Source organism: Poromitra crassiceps (genome assembly GCF_964638095.1).
Source record: "Poromitra crassiceps genome assembly, chromosome: 5".
Taxonomy (NCBI): Eukaryota; Metazoa; Chordata; class Actinopteri; order Beryciformes; family Melamphaidae; genus Poromitra; species Poromitra crassiceps.
In genome coordinates, this window is record NC_139642.1 from 40,715,483 (window position 1) to 40,739,466 (window position 23,984).

The 23,984-nt window shown below is 41.8% G+C and overlaps 1 protein-coding gene across 1 annotated transcript in view; it reads right to left on the minus strand.

The window, feature by feature from the left end:
• Positions 1-23,984, minus strand: part of cadm2b (cell adhesion molecule 2b) — a gene marked incomplete at both ends in the record, with an annotated part of 219,840 nt that overhangs the window by 74,124 nt on the left and 121,732 nt on the right. Inside the window, one exon of the mRNA XM_083636996.1 lies at positions 6,126-6,152. Within this exon, the coding sequence (XP_083493122.1) occupies positions 6,126-6,152 (27 nt within the window). The remainder of the gene's footprint in view (positions 1-6,125; positions 6,153-23,984) is intronic.

Genomic DNA, 23,984 nt, shown 5'->3' on the forward strand with positions numbered 1-23,984 from the left:
TGCTCAAACACTCATCTAGACCCAACCCAGCTGCAGTTTGAAACTCATCATTTTAGGTGTAAATGGCCTCTTGGTGGTTTGGCAAAATCCTTCTAATTTGCATTAAATGTGTTTCGTCGAGCTTCATCTTGACAATACAGCACTGTAGTGGTGGAAAACGTACAAATGTCATAATGGCGAAATATTTCGTTAAAAGTAAAAGTTCAGCATTCAAAAGAAGTATAAGTATCAGTAGTGAAATGTACTTTAAAAAATACTCATGAATGGTTCCCATTATTGATGCATTAAACTGGAAGACATAGCCTATTTCATTGTCATAGGTGGTCCAGGTGGCGCTAGAAGTGCTACTGTAGGTCTAACTACTACTATTACTTACTTATTGTGCAAAGTAACATGGAGTAACATGGAATTGGAGTAAAAAGTACAATATTTCCTTCTGAAATATAATGGAGTAAAAGCGTAAAGTCTCACACATTTAAAATACTCAAGTAAAGTGCCAGCACCTCAAAACTGTATTCAAGTGGTGAATGTGCTAAGTTACTTTCCACCTCTGCTGTAAGCACATCTTCTATCTGCACTGGGAGATTATAGTGGATTTCAACATGTTTAAACAAGAACAGCTCTCAGCAGATCAGGACAGAGTGAGCTGTCTGTCATCTTTACCCTCCATCAAAAAGGACAGTTGGTGGCTGTTGCTCAATAGCACCTGAGCAGGAGTGAGCCTCCCTTGAATCAGAGGTGGTACTGAGCACTGTCCTCCCCTGTGATTTGCCACAGCGGGGGTGTTGGGGGGATGTAGGAGGGTAGACAATCCACAGAACTGGCAATAAATATCCCTGCTGCTGGGGAAACTCTTAACACTGTTGTTTTTTCTTCTGCTGTACAAGAGGGGAAAAAAACACAGAAGAAGAGGGGGGGGGGGAAGTAAAAAATACATTGGCTTCAGAAAGTAGGCCAGAAATAGTCTCTCCAATTTGAAATGGGGAAAAAGCTGAAATTATATTCAAAAGGTGAGATAACTTTACTAGGTGTCACATTCTGTGATTTGATGCTTGCAAACATTCTCTATATGGCTTAGATTTTGAGAGATGAGGACTATACACAGAAAAACATGGGCTCACAACATAAAAAGGCCCTTGATAGCGATCAAACCTAACTCCAGGAGTGTGCTACCATGCTTTAATTTATATGATTCCAACACGACAGAAGCTTGATTGTGATCTACGCAGCGGCATATTTTCTCAATTACCATAAGTATGGATTTCCTTTAGGGTGGTGAGAAGCCATCAGGTGGGAATGAATGAGACGAGTTACCATGTCCCGTTGAACCATTATTTACAAAGTAGACTGTGAGAGAGGTAAACGACCCTCTTCCATCTGCACAAACCCATTGAATAATTTGGTCAGTTATCCCTTTTTATATAATAAAAAAGGGAGCAAGTGGGCAATGTTTGTCTGTTTCAATTTGTGTCCCACTGATGATGTCACAATGTCTATGACATCATCAGTTATGTCTTCAGTGACATTATTATTGATCAAAATCATCTCATGACATCACTGAAGTTGAGCAATTGGGCGCATGCCAATAGAGTAGGCGAGGCCACGCAGCAGCCGAGGAAAAATACAAGCAAAAATACAAATTTGCTCACTTAGGAACAGTATTAGATTTTCAATAAACCTTTCTTCATGACAGGAATCCTCATGCACATTCATAACACCTGAATATCTGTCATAAATGCTATATGGCACATTAATGAAAATGTCATGTCTTATTTCAGCTTCATGTTTTACCTATGGCATTTGGGACAGTATACAGCAGTTGAACCGTTTTCTCAATATATTCAGAGAGAAAAATCAATACTTAGAGTCTGCCTTGCCGTTTCTCTCTGAAAAGCATGACTTGGGGGTAAAATGTTCTGTCAGGAAGCTGTTTTTCAGACCGTTTGATATTTGCTATAACCCTCTAGCCTTCTGTACAGTATATCTACACATAAATGCTTCTCCCTTTCTCTGGACCTGCACTGGTCAAAGGATTGCTTCATCCAACCGTCACTTTAGGTGAGAGGTCTTCAATATGCCTGAACCCCCAAATACCTGAAGAGCTTTCTAATAATAGACAGGTTCAATGGAGACCGAGGGCAAATTCCACAGGTCCATTAGGGTTCGGGTCCATCATTTTGGACCTGTGAAGACCTCTAGCTGAGAGAATACATCTAATTGGAAAGTCTCAATAAATAAATAATAGTAATAATAATGACAACTGCCAGGATAACTTTATATTTTGAAAATTTCGCCTGATGAAATGTTTTAAATGTTATTTCACAAACGACAGTCAGGTGTTAAGAATGTGCTATTATTAACTCATTGAGTGCCAGCCACTTTTGGAAAACGGATGCTCCCAGTGCCAGCCCTTTCAGAGCGTTTTCAGTGATTTCTCGAGGCCCACAGAATATTGTGTGATATTACTATGTAAACACCGAACACGCCCAAAGAACGATGAGACTCTATTGTATCATCAGCAAAAAAAAGTTTATTGATATCATTTTCCGTTCTTTAGTTATCAGCCGGAGAAGATAGGTTGTTTTCACCAAAAACAGACGTTTCAAACTAGAAGCTGAGATAATCAGCCTTTTGTGAAATGAAGCATTTCAAGCACATCACTGACTCTGAAGCTAATATTTTCTGATGTAGTGACACCTCAAAAATAATTTCCTTCAATAAAACAGCGAAAACAAAGGAATTTTGTTTGGCAAAATAATATTTTTTAGCTGCAACCAGCAGCGCTGGCCCCTGCGTGCGCAGACCCTACACCTTCTTGCTGGTCTTGATTTACTGCTGGTGGGCATCAGATATTCTAGCTTGTGTTTGTAAATCTGTCCATCGAGCCTCCTGCTGTCTGGGTCGGTGTTGTATGCTGCCCTGCGTGCCCCACCCCCCTCAACTGCACACTCCTCCGTTGGAGTGTCTCTGGTGGCTCTCTGCTGCGTTTGCTCTGCACTGAAAAGTGCGCTACGCCCAGCTTTTTCACAGCGTTCCGCCGTTTTTGTTGCCGGCTCCCAGCGCTTCCAGCTGAGAATAATGTAACTTTTCAGAAAGACGCTGGTGTCGGCAACTAATCATGTGGAGGGGCTATCGCAGCGGAGACGGAGGGGCTCAATTGTGGCAGCAGATTGGCTGCTGTTCACAGGCACAGCTAACGTTATGCTTCATGCATATCGATGCATACCGATGCGGTTTCCGTTTCCCCATGACTTCTTCTCTGTTTTTTCCTGCACCTTTCTCTAATCTGGAGAGCACTGTCGCCACCTAATGGGTCCGTAAAATAGCTTATACACATTCGACATCTCCCATATTTTTACAGGAGATGCATCAGGCTTTGATCTACGTCCCACCGTCAAAAAAACGCAATTGACGTCTTTAGACGTCATTGGCACTCTACGTTACTATTTGAATTGACGTCTTTAGACGTCATTGGCACTCAATGAGTTAACCAGTGTGATTAAAGTGCTACCTACAGTTATATTAATTGAAAGCAATACAATGTGTGTATTTCTCATCTAAGTAATTATGTTCAAAATAGCTTCCAAATGTTGGACTAGGAATCAACCATATGAATGCTGAATGTGTATCTTGACTCCCATTAATTAAAAACTAGCTTCCTAATTAGTCCTCCTGTAATTAGAAATCACTGCATTTAAAAAAGGGGGGGAAGGGGGAGGAGAAACCTTCATTCGTGTACATTAATCACTTGGTTCAGTTGAACTCTTGTCAAAGAAAAAACACTGGTGTAATTAATGCATCAATATTTGAGATTAGAATGATAATGTGGCCATATAAGTAGCTAAGAGAAGGATAGATTTCACTTCACTATGCAAGGTTTTCCTGTGGCCATTTTCATTGGCTTACACAAAATTAGCCAGAATCCCCAGAAAGTCAAATTTCCACTTAATCTAGCAGCAAAAATAAAATAAAATAAAAAATCCTATAAAAACAGAATCACTGGGGTTGGTTGCGATGCTATAGATAGGATGCACTTATGGTATCAGAAGAAGCAATGGCAATAGGCTACAATAACAGAACAGAACAGAACAGAACATGCAGGCTAAATGCAATGGTAGCACTTTACATTACAGCTCATTAACAACATGGTAATGGGGGGGGGTGATAATGTGATAATAAAGAAGTAATTCCTGGGTGAGCATGTGGCAGGTATGACCGCATCATTTGTCACTGTTACTGTAGATTCCTTGTTTATCCATAAATTAAGCCCATTGGTAGGCTACATCTCTACATGTTAATTCTATCATGTAATGAGTTGACCGGTAATTTCACTGTGTAAGCAAACACCCAACTATGGACTGTTGGTGCAGCCCGAGATCACCCCAAAGCACGTAACAGACCCGCCTCGCCTAGGCGGGAAAAGTACACGCATGTATGAAGGTGCAGTACCAGCAGGGGGCAATAGAGGCACTAGGTGCCTGAAATAAAATGGTACCCTGTAATGGCGTTGTGGCCGGGGTGGCAGACGGGCATATACGTTTGCCTTTGATGCTGACAAGCGGGGATCGATTCAAATGTTTTTATTTAATCATGCCCCGGCGGGTCTATTTCACACTTTGGCGTGATACCGGGTCTGTTGGTGTTTAGTGTTATATTTTGTTGCGATTTCCAAATTCCATATTCTCAGTTTAACACAATCATCACAGACAATTGTTGTTTTTTTCTTTGCTAATGTGTATTATCCTTTTGTTGTGCGAGATCGTGTTTATTTACTGTATGCATTTTGGTGATGCATTCAGGTACAGTAGGAAATTGGAATTCTGTGAAAATAACACTATGGTTAAAGGGATTTCTTTTTTCTTTTAAGTATAACCCTATTTGCTACTTACCAATGATGATGTTGATTGGTAGAGTTCTTTCTCAGCACAATCATGCTGTTCCTCATAGTCAATGGGGTCAGGCTCCTGTATGTACAAGCTGACTGAAGCTCACTGAGATTTACTTTGTGTGCACTGTGGATGAAATTTTAGTAAGCCTCAGTCAGCTTGTACATACAGAAGCATGACCCCATTGACCTTGCATTCGTTTTTGCCCAACTTTCCAGAGCTACTACTGTATGAGGAACAGCATGGATTGTGCTGAGAAAGAACTCTACCAATCAACATCATTATTGGTAAGTTGCAAATAGGGCTAGACTTAAAAAAAAAAGTGAACTATCCCTTTAATAATAGGTAAAAACTATGAATATAAAGGCTGGTAATACGTCTCACCCTTGTAGTGAGGTTGGTGAAGGCCAGGGCATGTGTCTCTGAAATTGATGGCTGCATTTAAAGAGTTGTTCTGAGGCAGCTGGTAGGGAAGGTCAGGCGGTGCAGATGCCAGTGCCTGTGTCGTTATTTTGATTTGGTATGATTTGAGTTATCCTCTGTTCTGTAAATATTTTTTTTTCTTCCTTTTCCACTGTAAATAAATGTCCACCTGTGGGCCCTTCAAATCCATTTCTGAGTCAGCCTCCTACTTCACTAGTGCATAATGAATCTTGTCTTTTTAAGTCAATTTATTAGGCCATAGAATCAATAACAACAAAAGGAACACCGATAGGTGATAACATTAGGATTACGCATTACATTTTGAAGGGCAGCAGCAACCTAAAAACTTTGAGAAGTTGTCTTATGAGCAGACGGTCTCCAGATTGAAGGCACAGTCTGTCTGAGAAAGTCTCGGTGGGGAAAGCCAATGAGCAACACTCTCCTTCCTCCACTAGCATTGAGATGCCCTTGAACCAGCAACAACCCCCAAACTGCTCCAGTGGAGCTGCACACCGGCCAACACTAGCAATGGCGGAAAAACCAGACTGGTTGCACTCGGGAGCTCCCTGGTGTGGCTGTGTCTATCCATTTGTGAAACAGGTTGTTTCTGAAAAAGAGCGAGCATGCCGTGCAGCAAACCTTTTTCTGGACATATAAAGGTTAAAAAAAATCCCCAGAAAGCTTTGCAGCAGGCGGTGAATGTATGTTAATGCTTCCTGGGCTCTAGCGGGAGATAAAAGGGCGATCCGAACATTGCTTATTGGGAACTGTGTCCAACATAAATCATGTGGCAAGAAAATGGAGGCAATAACTCACCTTTCGCTTTGTTTTTTGTCCCAGCCACTGATAGCATGAGGGGGTAAGGCAGGGAAACAGCAGGTTAGACAGCTTGTATGAAAGAGTAATACTGATAATATGGGGATTATTTGCTGGATCGGCGATGACAGGGAGAACATGCTTATATGCAGTACATGTGGGGGATGTGGGAAGTATTGCTTTATAACACCTGTCCTAGAAACAACATGCCATGTCCAGTGTTAGCCCTTTACATCAATACAACAATACAAAGAAACAAGATAATACATTTTGAACAGAAAGTGGCTGTGCAGGCACACTTGGAATGCCTGAAGTGAAGGAATACATATTTAACAAGTCCAAACCATGTAACAAACTTAGCCATGTAATACATTCATTAACATACTGAAGACCATAATTAGTTAGGCACGCAGCACTAATTTTCAGTACAAAACTACATTTTCTTGAGAAAGATGTTTTGTCATAATGCTCCACTTATTACTATACGTATCAAAATTGACCCATAACATTATGGACGAATAGCTTAAACTGCTATATGTAAACAAAATGACTTGGCAAATTAAAGCTGTGTGTTCTGTTTGCAAACAATAAGTAACAAGATAGCATAAATGGTAAAAGTGTTAATTAAAATGTTAAGGAATGAATCACCATTGCGTGTCTTATCTGTCGCTGTATATGATTATAGTGGCAAAGGAAAGTATGTAACGCTATTTTTGTCATAGTTAACTTTGAATCAAAATAATACTTAATAGTCTAGCAGAAAGGGCCCTCAGATTTTGAGATACCCCTACCCGAGGTAGAACAAATGACAACAATGATTTTTCTTATCTTTAGGGTCTCCCATTAATGAAATTGATTGTTGTAAAAAAAAAAATTGGGGGAAAAAATGTTTTTTGGCTGTTCTTTAGATACCCCAATCCCTGAAAAAGAGCCAAATTAGGCCAGTCCGAATAGGGGAAAGGTGACAAAAAAGCCAATAACTTGAGAATGCTCACTCTTTTCCTCATCAGATTTGCTGAGGTATGAACCAGGTGGCTGCCCTACATCACCAAATAGTCAGAAAATGATTTACTTAAAAAGATAGTGAATTATAGTCCTGTAAATATAGCTTTAGTTTAGGCGGAAATTGTACTTTGTGGTGATAGGAATATAGGACTCCATCACTTTGCTCTCATTTATCAGAAAAACTGAAATCCCTGAAAAATATACCATTACTGAATTGTCTAGGGTGCTATTAAACACTGACCAGCAGTTGTATGAAGATATCTGGTACAGTTCTATTGCAAATGAGATTTCTTTAGACATAGGCCTACTACGTCTTCACTGAAACAGTCAAATGATTGTATGTTATTCCGAATGGGGACTAAGTGGCATAAAAGCCTATAACTTGGGAATGCTCACTCTTTTCCTCGTCAGATTTGCTGAGGTATGAACCAGGTGGCTGCCCTACATCACCAAATAGTCAGAAAATGATTTACCTAAAAAGATAATGAATTATAGTCCTGTAAACATAATAATAAAACATTTTATTTGGTGACACCTTTCAAAGCACCCAAGGTCATTAAGTGCATAAAAGAGACATGACATTCTAAAAGATCATACATAAAAACAAGTATTGCAAACACCACCAACATCATTAAAATACGACGAGCGTAGATATAAGAAAAGACAGGAGATACACACGGCAGGCGAATAACAGATTGAGTACTGTATACGATTAAAGGTAGTAGGCCAATTTGAACAGGTGGTTTGCCCCACTGGCTACCGTCGATCAAACAGTGCTTTGCCCCACTGGCTACCGTCGATCGAACAGTGCTTTGCCCCACTGGCTACCGTGGATCGAACGGTGCTTTGCCCCACTGGCTACCGTGTATCTAACGGTGCTTTGCCCCACTGGCTACTGTCGATCAAACGGTGCTTTGCCCCACTGGCTACCGTGGATCGAACGGTGCTTTGCCCCACTGGCTGCCGTCGATCGAACGGTGCTTTACCCCACTGGCTACCGTGGATCTAACGGTGCTTTGCCCCACTGGCTACCGTCGATCGAACGGTGCTTTGCCCCAATGGCTACCGTCGATCGAACGGTGCTTTGCCCCACTGGCTACCGTGTATCTAACGGTGCTTTGCCCCACTGGCTACCGTGGATCGAACGGTGCTTTGCCCCACTGGCTACCGTCGATCGAATGGTGCTTTGCCCCACTGGCTACCGTGGATCTAACGGTGCTTTGCCCCACTGGCTACCGTCGATCGAACGGTGCTTTGCCCCACTGGCTACCGTCGATCGAACGGTGCTTTGCCCCACTGGCTACCGTCGATCGAACGGTGCTTTACCCCACTGGCTACCGTGGGGTCACCCCATGTGACTGTGACACCATATCACTGTCTGATACATTGCTCTTTGCACATGTTGTGCAAATGCATCCTCTGTTGGTGGCAAATTTGCAGAGGCTGCATATGTTGTTGATGCAATTATGAACCTCAGTTCATACAAGTTTGTGCACATCAATCCATTTTCCTTTTTCCGTAAAGCAGAAGTGCAAATTCTCTTGCGACTGTTTCAGTGAAGACGTAGTAGGCCTATGTCTAAAGAAATCTCATTTGCAATAGAACTGTACCAGATATCTCCATACAACTACTGGTCAGTGTTCAATAGCACCCTAGACAATTCAGTAATGGTATATTTTTCAGGGATTTCAGTTTTTCTGATAAATGAGAGAAAAGTGATGGAGTCCTATGTTCCTATCACCACAAAGTACAATTTCCGCCTAAACTAAAGTTATATTTACAGGACTATAATTCACTATCTTTTTAGGTAAATCATTTTCTGACTATTTGGTGATGTAGGGCAGCCACCTGGTTCATACCTCAGCAAATCTGATGAGGAAAAGAGTGAGCATTCTCAAGTTATTGGCTTTGTTGTCACCTTTCCCCTATTCGGACTGGCCTAATTTGGCTCTTTTTCAGGGATTGGGGTAGTTCTAAAGAACAGCCAAAAAAACATTTTTTCCCCCAATTTTTTTTTTTGACAACAATCAATTTCATTAATGGAAGACCCTAAAGATAAGAAAAATCATTGTTGTCATTTGTTCTACCTCGGGTAGGGGTATCTCAAAAACTAAAGCCTTTTTTGAGGACTTGCTGCTAGACTATAATATGACCAGGTAACTTTGATCTAATCTCAACAAAAAAAGATGACACATTTCATACTCAGTACATCTGTGTAAAATCCCCTTTAACCGTAACAAAATAGCACATGCTTTCTTGTAAGGGCTAATCTGTCTCACAACATGTTTTAACTTTCATCTTCTGTGCAAATGACTTGTTACTAAGGGTAAGTTGACACGTAGCAAAACACCTTCCTTTCATCATCACTCGAGACGAGACGAGCTCTGTTTGTCTCTAGTGGCTACAGAAAGGAAGGCGCTTACCTTTCTTTCAAGATACACTTAGGTCACGTGTAATGTAGACAGAACAGTAAAACAGCATTCTTGCCAAAGGCAATGGACTAGGTCAGATTAACAGCGAGTGTACAGGTAAGCCTGGGAGAAGATCTCGCCCAGCACACATCCCTAAAAAGTGCAAGTGCAGCGCTGAAAGTTAACAATGTGAAAGTGAGAAGAAAAGCTGTGCTCTCCACCAAGACAGTAAGACAGCAAGACAGGGAGGAGGACATCCTGCCACCTCCAATGTGACATCTCTCACACACACACACACACACACACAGACACACACACACACACGCACACGCACACGCACACGCACGCACACACACACACACACACACACACACACACACACACACACACACACACACACACACACACACACACACACACACACTTCACACACACACACACACACACACACACACACACACACACACACACACACACACACTAACAAGTCTGTGGTGGAGAACTCACTGCTAAGGTCCTGCTCTGAGATCTGTCTTGTCAAAGTCTGTCCAAAAGGCAGTTGAGCTGGAACAGTTAAAGTGAAAATGGCTTGTAGCGGGACAGACCTTGCAGTTCATGCTGACAACAGATACTGCTCCCACTGTATGCCAAGGTACCCAAGTGTAGCTTAAGACAGCGATAAAACTGTCTGTGCAGGTCCCCCGTCCCCTTTCTTAACATGACTGAGAAGATGAGGACGTCTACACTGAAAACCGAGAAGACCTTTTGCTTATCATGGGGTTAAAGTGGCTCACCTATGTGCTTTGGCTGCCATGGCTCAGGCACAAGTGGAAACTGAAAGGCTTCTCACTTAAGGAAAAAAAAAACCCCAGAGACATCAGAGACGTGGAGCTGATGTCCAGTGAAAAAATAGATGTCTTCCTAAAAAAGCTCGGAAATGGGTCTGCAGAACATGTCAAGTGTGTTAGGATTGTCTGCATGAATTATCCACAGAGAGGATGATGTGGGACAGGCTGGAAGAGCACCCATGGTTTCACAGGGTGACAGTTTGCCAAAGATAACTAACAAAGACTACCCAAAACTGAAAGAGCTGAGCTCATCAGGCTAATGGAATTTCAGTCAACCAAGGTAGAGAAACATCTTTGCATCCCCACTTTCCTTAACTTCCACTTTCCACAGTTTGTGGTGTCAACCTGACTGCTCAAACGCTGCCCTTCATAGAAGAAACATGGTCAATTCTTTGCTCCGCCTACAAGCTTGTTTCTTTTCTCTTGTTTTTGTTTATATTGTATGCTTTGTATAGATTATTTTGAATATTGGGTTTGGCTTCATTTCTGAGGTAGCGACCCAGAATAAGCCGACCTAAGGTTTCCTGTCTCTACTGGCACATGCTTGTGTTTTCCTTTTCTTTGTTTCTGTATGCTTTATATGTGCAAATAAATAAATAAAATAATAAAATAAATAATAAATAATAAGCAGGGAATGTGTGTTCTGTTCCCTCCCTTTGTTGCGCTTGTTGACTTCGTCAGCTGCCGAGCCAAGATGGGGAACGACCCAAGTTTCAGTCTCATTACTCACTATAGTCTTCTTCCAAAGGTGAGGAGGCTCTTTGGAAGTAAAACAGAGACATCTCTGGTTCACCAAACCAAGGTATCCCCCACAACCTCCTTTGACAGGAATGGACCAAAGAAGAAGGCTCAGGTCTCTGATAGAGATGCAAACACATAAAGGTGCCAAAAACCTGAAGATACAGTACATTATCTACTATAGAGAATGATATAGTATAATGTGATGATGCTGTGTAAAGCCCTTTGAGACGTGCTTGTGATAAGGGGCTATAAACATAACTGAACTGTCATACACTACAAAACAATGTCTTCTTAAGTAGATGTAAACTTGGAGCTAGTTTCGTCACTTGCCTTCAGTCCTGGCAGGTGGAGCGGGACATGTCTCAGCTCAAGGAGCCCTGAGCAAATCCACAGCGATTGGGCTTCACAGAAGGTGCAGTTTCCGTGTAAATGTAGGGGTTGACAAGAGCACTTGCTAGTCTCCTCTTGTAGTGTTTACCTCTCTTCTGGCCGATCCCCATCTCTGCTCTAAGTACAAATTCACTGTCTGCTGACACATCCCGTCTATAATGGGAAAAGTTGAACCGCTAACATGCTGCCATTCCCTCACAGCTGTAGGTGCCAGTCACCTTGTCCACACTGATTGGACCACTGGGCACACCTCATTTGTTTCTCTTGTGGTCGAAGACGATTTGGGGCTTCTCGGCATCTTGTGCTATACGTAAAGTTACATACAGTATTTATTCAGCACGCTCATCACTGCAATGTGTTTCCTCTCTGCTGATATTTGAGAAGATTTGGCATCCATTGTAGCAATTACTGTATGACTTGTGTGTGTGTGTGTGTGTGTGTGTGTGTGTGTGTGTGTGTGTGTGTGTGTGTGTGTGTGTGTGTGTGTGTGTGTGTGTGTGTGTGTGTGTGAAGAGTAGGAGAGTGTGTAAACAGTAGGAGATTCAGTCATATCAGTAAGGTAAGGTGGGACCGCAACATTCTCATATAATCTGCATATTTCTCAATAACCTGTCTCCACGAGGCCAATTTCAAAATACCGTCCGTGCATATAACATTTCTTTGCAACATTATGTTACAGCAAGGCTGAAAACCCAATAAAAATGGTGATCATTTTGCTTATTCATATACCCTATAGCTCAGGGTGGAATCTTCCTTGTGAAGAAAAATACTATTTCTAAAGTGTTTATCTATAAAAATAGGTCATTTATTTGTGATCCTTGAACGAGAAGCCCTTATCTGATCGGGAGAGGGGGAAAGCCATACAAGCAGCGCATGCCACTCTACTATATAATGGAAAATTCATTGTTTTTGACACTCATTAATCTTTCTGTATGCTCCCAAGCCTGCGCCTCTTCCCATTTTCTCCTTACGTGGGAGTTATTAATCTCTGACTCCCTCTAAATTTAATAGTGTTGACAAAGTCAGACAGCATGATAAGATTCTCCTTGCTGTGAACTGGAAATGTTTGCGAGCACATGGCAAGCATATCAATATATCCTATCTGAAAAGTTGAACACTTTGACATTCCTAAGAGGACTTTCACTGAAAATCAATGTCAGCACACATAACAAAACACTACAATGTAAGCATGTCAATGTGTTTAGGGGTTACACAGCATGCATGTTTATTCAATGCAACACTGTGCAAACATGTACATATTTGTTCATATGACTAAATGACTGGCATAAATTAAGGCCTGTATTATAATAAAAACATGACAGGAAAAATCCATGCTGAATAGAGTACCGCAGGGATGACTTATTTTTGTAGACTTACCCAGAAGTCCCTGCACTTCCTGGTTCTTACGTGTAAAAGTGGATTTTTGTATGGGAATTTCGGTTAAATGCATGAATAAGTGCTATGGTTAACAAAAGTTAAAAAAAACGTTAATAAAACGGCAAACTTTTGTGTTCAGCAAAATAATCTTCACAAATTAGAACCACTTGTATGACTTTTGAAGCAGTTTCTGAAAATCGTGTTTTAAAAAACACGCATTTACGCTTCCAAAATCATAAAAGTGGTCCTAATTTCTGAAGATGATCTTACTGAGCACACAGTTCACTGTTTCATAAACTTTTGTTAACCACAGACCTTATTTCAAGCATTAAACCAAAATCATACAAAAATCCCATCCCTTTTACACAGAGTGCTAACATCCAGGGTCTTCTGGATTCATTCCTGCACTACTCTATTAGATGTTGTGTGTGGTATTACATCGCTACATGCTTGGACAGTACAGTTATTTATGAACACGATCAACTAAAGCCCAAAAACAAAATTCTAATTGATGATGCCAAGAGACACTTTTTGGAGCTGCGCCACTGAAAACAAATGGGAGGCTAAATTCAGTGCTTTCATACCAAATTGGGCTGTATGTTGAAGTAATAACAGGAAAATTGTGGTTATTCAATACAATTAAGATGTTTGTGCATTTTCTTCTCTTAAATGTGAGGTGATCACTATACGCTCTAACAACACAGTGACGGCACGGTGGCTCAGTGGTTAGCACTGTTGCCTCACAGCAAGAAGGTCCCGGGTTCGAACCCCGGTCCGTCTCAGGTCCTTTCTGTGTGGAGTTTGCATGTTCTCCCCGTGTTCGTGTGGGTTTTCTCCGGGTGCTCCGGTTTCCTCCCACCATCAAAGACATGTATGTTAGGGTTAATACTCCTGTCAGTGCCCCTGACCAAGGCAATGGCAAAAGAACTGGAGTTGGTCCCCGGGCGCTGCACTGCAGCTGCCCACTGCTCCTAGTTCTAGGAAGGTTCCCAGTAGAGGATGGTTCAAATGCAGAGGATGAATTTCCCCATGGGGATAAATAAAGGATAACTTAACACATTCACTGGTAATACAGTACTGACTTTGCCTTGGAGCAGAATAATGTTTTTGATATGTGTCTAATTTGTAGAAATTCTCATGAATTATAAACAAAAATTATAAAACAGATCCTTGATTATGATTGGCTGAGCCGCCATGGAAGCGGTTGTAAACGTCTGTGTGTTGCTGCTTCTGTTGCTGGGGAACCATTCTGCTAAATGAAGGACTGAAGGACTACGTTGCTTGGTGGAAGAACTATTATTTGTTCTCAAGATTGCATTTTTGTTGCTGTATTTATTTTATGAAACCTTGCCAGGTAGGCTATATGTAGTAACCATTTTATAAGCCCTGCGTTCACGTCGTGTCTAAGAATGCCCCTTTAAGGCCCAATTATACTCTACGTTAAAGACGAAGACGGACAGAGCCTTCTGTCCATACTCTGTATTAATTTTGTGCGTATTTCTGTCCATCCTCTGAAAGCTTATGGATACGCATGAAACGGAGGAGAACCACACACACACTCACACATTGACTCTCTACTGCCCACTGGTGGATGTATTGCTTAACGTGATACCAATGTGAAAGACGCATGGAAGTATGTGGGCAGTGAAACGGACGCATTTATTTTCGTATGAAAATGGAGTATAATTGGGCCTTTAGCTGTTGTAAAATCACTGTAAACCAAGGCCTCTGGCTTATTACTTCTATCTACTTTTTGCATTATAACACAACATTAAACATTAACTCAGCAATACTGTCAATGTTACATTCTCTTCCTGCTACAGTGACTCTGAAACAGTAGAAGTGCAAGATCAGGGCTAATTAACCAGCTGTAGAAGCTTGAATAAGCAACAAGTGGATAAGATTGTTGCTGATTAGCCAACAAACAAGCAGTCTCTAACTATCATGAAAGCGTATGTTATTGATTCAGTTGTAAACATCGACTACCAAATTAATGTCCAAAACGTTTCTCAAAAGGTGCTTCGCCCAGCACAAAAAATACAAAAGAGGTTTACTGCTTTGTCATGACCATTACAGTATTTTTTTAACAATAACCTTAAACGCAACACAACTGGGAACCAATGTTCAGATTTTAGATATGAAAGCTATTAAAGGTTGTTTATTTTCATAGTTTTTGATAGCGAACTTGCCTTAACAAAGCAGACCAACCAACCAATAAAGAGGATGTGCTCTTAAAAAAAGTGAATTTTCCATTAGGAGATGGATGAGACTATTTCCTTATAGGAAAGGAAAATTGGCACATAATCATGGCTCAGTGAATAAAATGATAATAATATTCAGACAGCAGCTTGCTTTCAAGGTTCTGTCATTACGGTATGAAAGGGAAAAAACGGGTTGAAGAGTTCAGTCCGTGGTTTAGAGTCAAACAGACATTAGTGAAGTCACTGCTGTTGGGCTGCTGGTTAACTGTGGCTGCATCGTGTGTGGCTCCTAGGCTCTAGTGCAGCAGCACAAAGCCCATTCATTTATCTGTCAGACGCATTGCTGAAGAGGGGATGCAGGCAATAGGAGCCGGTCCCCATGGTGATTAGTTTAACCAACCACTGAGCTGTTTGTCCTCCAACACAGTGAGCGCTGGCCCCTGTCCCTCAGCTGGCCATCCCAGGGTTCACAACACTCCCTCGCCCAGGTCACGCAGCAAACTCCCCAGGGACAGCGGGGTTGTAACTAACCCTTTGACTGGGACGCACTTCATCATATCCAGCTCACGCACGCTATAGGCATGGGAATCTCCATCACTGAGGCAATTTGATAGATTAAAGGAACACTCTGCCAATTTTCAACCAGCTTTGTATCATTACAAAGACAGTAGTATATCCGAAAACTGTAAACAGTTTTGCAGTCATTCATTTAGTTTGACAGTTATTGAGAGGTGATTTGAGTTCAGTTGTGGACCCAGTGATGTCATTCATAAACAAATTACATCATTGGTCCACAATTTAACTCAAATCAACTCTCAATAACTGTCAAACTAAATGAATGCCTGCAAAACGGTTTACAGTTTTTGGATATACTACTGATTTTGTAATGATACAAAGCTGGTTGAAAATTAGCAGTGTTCCAAGCAACTACTGATACGATACGATTCATCCCTATTGCGATGCAGTGCGGTTTGTCACAATTTGATTCAACACAATGCGATTCAGCGCGATACGATGCGATTCATCGCGATACAAAAGAATGATGCTATGCAATTCAATATGGTACAAAAGTTCAATTTTATTTCTTATGCAGTAAATAATGAATGAACAAAAACAAGTGTCATCTTAACTTTATTTTCTCTAGTACTGCAACTCAATAAGCAGCTCATTTATGCTTTTCTTTAAAGGCATACTGTGTATATGGTGTAAATCAGATTTTACCGATGCAAAGATGGTAGAAATGATGCGTTCATCACAAATTGTATCGAATGCACACTTTTTTTAACCGGCGCAATCGCATCTTGAACTTTTATGATGATGCACCACTGCGAAATAGTGAGTCTCCCCACCTCTAACGCCGTTGCACGTGCGCACGCGCACACACACACACACACGCGCGCACACACACACACACACACACACACACACTGCAACGGATTTCAACATGGTTTGCACCATTGGAATTCGCATGACTTGTACTTGTTAATGAAGCTCAGTGGCGAAGCTCATTGGCATATTAAGCTCGTAGTTGCTTACGTACGTAGCCTAGTGTGTGGGTCACGTGGGTGTGATTTTTATAATCTGTTGTGTTCATTTTCATCCTACTGTATCTGTCAGCCAATCAAGTGAAGTCAACATGATGATGTACATATGTAACAGACACGTGGAAAAGCTGGGACTGCAATCTATTGAACACGACTGCCGGTTAAGTATCACAGAGGCAATATCCCCTCACCTGTGTCCAGAGCTGTGTGAATAATTTAGTGTTTAGTGGCTTATTGATGAGGTTTGAGCTGTAAGAAAGGGTCAATGCCTGCAGCTTTTTTACAGCAACAATACTGAATGAATTAGCCAAATAAAAGAGGCAGCTCCCCCACACACCACTAGTGAGTTGTCAGGCATGTTCTTTTCGCCTCTCTCACACACAGCAGCACAGCCTGCCATCTTTGCTTGCTGGCCCTAATCAAAACAGTACAGGTTAAACATATTTTCCAGAGCCGTGTGAAAGGTGGCATTACAGGCAACACATATTGTATCTCCTGACTACACCCCGATCCAATTCCTACTTCCATTTTCTCATCTTGTCTCTACTGTGTTCCAATTCAAGCACTCTATGTAAGGAAAGCCTGTGAGTGCCCCTCTCCAGTTAGAGCAACACAAGCATGGGAGGCCGAGAAGCAATAGTAATTGAGAAAACATGATTTCACACAGCTGTGTCATGCTGTAACCACTGAATGATGAATAAGACCCACTCGTATTTTCAAAGCCATGTCAGACTGATATTGTAAAAAATAAAACCAATAATACTATCCTTGTACATGGTAATGGAGGATGTCACTAAAACCTGAACTGCACTGAAACTCAGACAGCAGCATAGGAGATTTATTCTGCTTTCTTTTCCTCTGTCTTGTTTCCCGGCATTAGATTAACACAATTTATTTTCTCTTGTTTTTGTTTATATGCTTTGATCGGATTATTGGTTTAATTTCTTAGGTAGAGACCTACAATAAGCCCATCGAGGTTTGCTGTCTCTACCGGCACAATCAAAATCTTTTTTAATTCACTTGTATTATTTCGTATGTTTTTGATTTTAATATGTGCAAATAAATACAAAGAAAACAAAGTGAAGTTGTGAAGCTAAGAAGAATATTGTTGTTCTGTATCGATTTGGAGATGAGAAGTTCTTCCAACCCATCTCAGAGATCCTCATGGGTCATGCCGAAAAGAGGATCACCCACATAAAGTTGAGCTAAACACACACAATTCCTCAGGGTTCAGCTTCAGCTCCAGGTTATTTTATTTTAACTGCTATTTCTAGCTTGTCAGAAATATGCATACATATTCCACACGAGGCTGTGCCACTGACCTAGATTTAAAACATGTACGGGTCAACATACATTCCTCAATTCAGCTGTAGTGGAATGGAAAAAGAGTGTACTTTCCTATTGCCATTTCAAGTAAGGCCTGGCTAATAGATTGGCTGTAAAGAAAAGCAATTTGGATAATTGCAGTTTATTTAATGTTGAATTGTTGTTATGTACTATTAGATAGGCTCTTGCATGGTTGTGATATTGATTCAGTTTTTTTAATTCATGAACTGATGTTTCTTTGTTCTGTGTCAGTAATCTGACGTGTTACATGATCGAGGATCACTATGGAAGTATGTGATACTTTAATGGGATATCTTCAGGAAATCGCTTCTTCTTTTTTTGATCAAGTCCCCCCCCCAGCCCCCCTTCCCCCACACACACACACATAATTTACTGCCATTTTCTCCCCAATTGTAGTGGGGTAAATCCCCCCTGCTGTCAAGGTCGTCATTCCACCCCCTCTGCTGATCTGGGGAGAGTTGTTGGCTAGCACATGCTTCCTCTGATACATGTGCAGTCCCCAACTGTCTTCTGACAGCGAGGAGTTTCACCGGCAGGACGTAGTGTGTGGGAGGATCACGCTATTCCCCCCGCCCCCCCAAAACGGGCGCGCCGACTGATCAGAGGAAGCACTAGTGCAGCAACCAGGATACATACCCTTAATTCGGCTTCCCACCTGCAGACACGGCCAATCGTACCTGTATGGACACCCGACTAAGCTGGAGGTAACACGGGGGCTCGAACCTGCGACCCTCATGTTTGTACAGTAGGCAAGGAAACTACCACTCCACTACTCAGACACCTCCTCAGGAAATTGCTGTTTGTTTGTTTTTTACTGTTGAGTTTTATCTTAAACTAATACAGGAGGGTGTTTTTGAATTAGCACGAGCAGCACAGCCACTTATCATGTCTGAAAGCAAAGGGCTCATGCGTTCAAGACTCAACACCAGAGGAAACTGTGCTCTTTGCCAGGATGAATGAGCGACACCTGAAACATGGCTATACCCACTGACTCAATCACAGATGAGAAAGAACAGTGACGTTCACTTTTATGAGGTCTGTCATGTCTTTGTTGTAGAAGTTATTTAAACTCACGCCTAGGGTACTATCATTGATCCAATTCCAGAGCATGTTTGGAATAGCTCAACTTTTATGCAGCAATCAATCATGCCGGCAAGCACAAGAGTTATGGGTTTCATATTGGTGCCAGATTCATGCCGAGATGCGAGCATAAATTACAGTACAGACGGCGGTGGGTTGTTGTGACCACTCTTTTCTTTTTGAGTCTACTACACCATCCTGACCATAGCAGGCCAAATATTTACTTCAATCAAATCTTTGTTTTCGCTTCAGGCAGAACCTTGTAAGACATTCAACACAAAGCGGCATTTTCCGACAGGGGCTGTACAGTACTAAGATGTTCTGCAACATGACCAGAGATTCAAGACCACTCGTTTAATTTGAAAGGACACAAGCGCGAGCTTCTGTCTGTCTGGAGGTCGTACTTCTTCCTGCTCCCTCCAATCAAAGTGATGATTCGGCACAAGTCTTTTAATAGCCGCAGAGTAGTGCGCTCGACTGCAGCAGTAAGCTCTACAATAAAAACACCCATCACTATGGCACTCATGATAAGGCAAGGATGCCACAACAAGACAGCCACAAAGCCTGTTGCAGCTTGTGTACAGCACCACAGGGGGGCGTGTCACAATGCTATGGGGCTATGCTTCGGGTAAGCTGTTCTGTATTTGGTGTAAACTGAGGTGTTTCAAAGTGATTTTGTACGGTTCATCTCTATCGTGCACTCGTCTCTAAATCAAAATGTCCTTGTGTTACAGGAAATTGCTTGACATTAAATGTGGCTGGCTGGCTGCACCAATGGGCTGGCAGATGCACTGTGCATGCAGATGAGGGTTAGCATCTCTGCTTAAGGCAATCCAGGATTCAACCCTCCAAAGTCTTCATCTGCCCGCCCTCAGGATAATGGCACACACCACTCCTCCTCTCCTCTGGCTTCAGTCTAGCATGATGCTGGTGGTGACATAGTCACACTTCATATCTTCAGAGACCACACAAGGGGAAAGCAACTCTAACGCCTGGCTTCACAATCACCATGGGAAAATAACACTGAGAACAGAACAAGGTTTATCAGAAGTCTTAAATGAGAAATACCTGCACATTATGCTGTCATTGCCACCATTTGATTGGATACAAATCATAACATATATCTCGATATGAGGTGGGATAAATGTTGACTTGTAAGTAACTTTGTACTTTCACAAAAATATTCTTCACAAAGAGATTTTTGATAAATAATCATCAGTAATGTGATGACTAAGTTGGTAAAGGCAAATAGAACAGCTAGAACAGTCTGGTAAACACAAGATTTACATCAATTTACTGTAATGCAGCCTTGAAAACCAAAGAAATATATATGACGTAATATGACGTAATTGCGGTGGGGGTGAGGCCACCGTAAGCGCGTGTCGCCAGATTTTTCTAGCAGCGCGCCACGCCGCTCTGCTCCACTTTGCAGGGAGACAATAGATCCATGGGAGAGACAGGAAGAGAAATGAAACGAAGAAGTAGGCTACACTGAGCCATGTTTTGACCACATTTCTTGACCCATGTGGTAAACTTTGATTTCTAACTGTTAGTTTTTAGTCATTTCAAGTAATGTGCTGTGTTGAGACAGATCTAGGCCTATTTACATTCAATAAAAACAGGATTGGCGATTCTATTCATGTGCTGATACAATTGTTTGAGAGTGAAACCGCAGTCTACTGAACATAATGGCATTCCATTGACTTTTAATTGCGTTTCATTGACTTTATCATGGGCCATTCACTGTACTATGTAAACAGCGGTGCTCTGAGCAGCACTCTGAATATGACCCCCTCTGTCCCAGCGCGGGGTGCGCACGCAGTCTGCTCTGCGGTAAGGTGACCAGATTTCTCAAATGGAAATCGGGGACATTTCCAGTCCGGCAATCAATATATCATTAAAATATCCAATGTTATTACCCATGAAATAGAAAAGGGGGATGATTCCGGTTTCATTATTAATAAATTAATAAACAGTGTCGGCTTCACGAAGAGGCCCCTGGTGCCCCCCCCCCCCCCCACACACACACACACACACACTTCATTCACTGTGACCCTTTACAAAATGTCAATTTGTTCTCCAGTAGCATGAGGCCTGGCTGTCCGAACCTACAGTGCCGATTGTTTTACGAAAAGCCTCAGATTTCAAAAAGTATTTTCGGTGTCGTCCTAAGTGTTTTTTCATTGTTCAAGATTTCCTGGACCAGCAGGAAGCAGCATGTGCACTTGTTGGATGTCTGGATCAACGGGCTACATAGACATGTGATGCTTTTATACGCTTTTAACCCGCCCGTAAGCCTCCCGCAACCTTCCTGCTTGAGTGGTTGGCCAGTGACGTCTGTAAAGGGGAGACTCATAGAATCCATTCTCATTCAGATATCCTAAGGTGAGAACGGTCAGGGGTCCCCTTTGAAATTGACCATGCTGGGGACATTTTCGGGGACAGCTCCAGCCGGGGACAGGTCACCAAAAACGGGGACTGTCCCTGAAAATCGGGGACGTCTGGTCACCTTAGTCTGCGCAGCTCCGCCTCTCGCTGCCCACATGGGAGTATGTCCCGGGCTTTAGGCGGCAATTGACACAGTGGGATGCACAGTACAGCTCAAACATGCATCTCTCAATCATAAGACCCATGACTCAGTCTGGATTGGTGCCTAGAATGGAAATGTGTGCTTTTTCTTTGCTGCCTGACTACTCAAACTAATCAACCGCAAGATTGTTGCTTCTCGAAATGACTTCACTGTCATGTGCTGTGTAATTATGTGACTTCACTGTCATGTGCAGCAGAGGAGTTTCCCCGGGAAAGAGGGACACCCTCATAGGCTCATTTGCTGACCCTGCCGATTTTCCCGGGAGAGTGCTGATTTCCATTAGGGCTGTGGCGATTCACTTATCTCCCGATTCGATACTATCACGATTCTTGGGTGCCGATTCGATTTATATTGCGATTCTTAAGTATTGCGATTCTACGATTATTGCGATTCGATATTACGATTTATTGCGATTTTTGTTTCTTTTTTTCTTTTCTTTTTTCAGTTTGTTTGCTTTTTACACTAGATTAGAACATGGGAAAAGTTGAATCATACACTAGAGACTGTATATTATATATCATGAGTAGGGCTGGGTGATATAGTTAAAAACAGGGGCGGACTGGGATCATAATTCAGGCCGGGCATTAGATACCAAGCAGGCCAGGCCGATATGGGCCAACGCGCGTGAAATTTGGGCCGTTTGAAGCCAGATTTGGGCCGTTTGAAGTCCAATTTTACAATGAGATGCACCCACTTTAACCCTGAAGTGTAATTATTACTTCAGACTAACTAATAAAGTAATAAAACCACTAGTAAACCAGTAGGCGGCGCCTAGCCTGCTGTTCAGTGAGTGGCCTGACTGCAAGCACCCAAATTTTTTTTTTTTTTTTAATTTGCGATTATCGATTCTGGAATAAAAGATCGATCCAAAAAATCGTGACATTAAAAATCGCGATACTTAGGTGAATCGATTTTTTCCCCCACCCCTAATTTCCATGCATCTCTACTTGTTTTGTTTCATTTCTCTCCCAATGATCTCCTGTTATTGTGATGAAATTTGAAAATCTGCTTGTTTCCGCTATATTAAAATAGAACTAAAAATCTAGGCCCCTTTACTATTGCTGCCGTTTCAAAATGGTCAAGAAAATATTACAGCCAAAATAGGCTATGATATTAGCTTAGGGGTGGTTGGAGCCAAAGGTTTAAATTTTCATTGTTTTCTTGTACATACAAGTCACCAGAAAGCAGGAAATAAGGTCTCTGAATCTTAAAACATAGTTCACAAGTCAAGCCCTATTTGCTACTTACTAATGATGATGTTGATTGGTTGAGATCTTTCTCAGCACAATCCATGCTGTCAGTCAGCTTGTGGAGACAGGAGCGTGACCCCATTGACCTTGCATTGATTTTTGCCCAGCTTTCCAGAGCTACTATGAGGAACAGCCTGGATTGTGCTACTACCTACTACCAATTAACATCAAAATATGTGAACTATGCCTTTAAGGTCAATCCAAGTATGGTTACAGTATGTAAAAGCTTCAATCTTCAGAAACTGAGTCTAGGTTGAATCACTGTTGTATCAAGCAGCAATAAAGAGTAGCGATATGGAGATTTATTTATATGAAAAAGTTATTACTTATTACTGTTGCAGAAATGCAATTCCAGACGTGACGTGTGGATTTGGGCGATTTATATTCAAAACACACCTTAATAGTTCAGAGAGTGATCTTACAGGTGATGTGCTGAACAGCAGCAGGGAGTAATACATTCAAAAATACACGACTGTATTACATTTCTCATCTCTTAATGTTCTTGTGAGGGATAAAAGACTGCGACCCAACATTGATACAGTGTTGATGGCTCTCTTGATCTGAGTAGAATTCATCTTTGACTGTATTTGCAGGTGTTTACATGTGCAGAAGATAAAACCCTATATGACACCTGGCAGTCATCCTGGCAGCGACTCCAATTTCTGGAGCTATTTTGGCCTGTAATGTGTTGTCATGAAAAAAGGTGAAAAGGTGAAAGAGGCTGTCCGCCCTTGTTTTCCTGGCAGAGAGCGTCCAGCTGCCGAGCGCTGATAATGCTGTTCACTCGCAAAAGTACATGTGTCACATCTGGTGAATTAAATCGTTCTCGGGAGATAAAAATGAGTTTCGACACTATTTATGGAAATTGTGTTAGGTGAAGTTAAATGCATAATTGAATGAACCGTGGGGTCAAGCGTCTTCACTTTGATTCGTCACTCGTCTCGTCTGTCATGTCAGGCTTATATTGAACAGTTGCCTCGCAGGTATAAAAACAGAGGAAGAAGAGGAGTTGACATTCTGAAGGTCATTATGTGCTGGGAACATGGCAGAGGGCGGGCCTTCATGTGTGACTAAC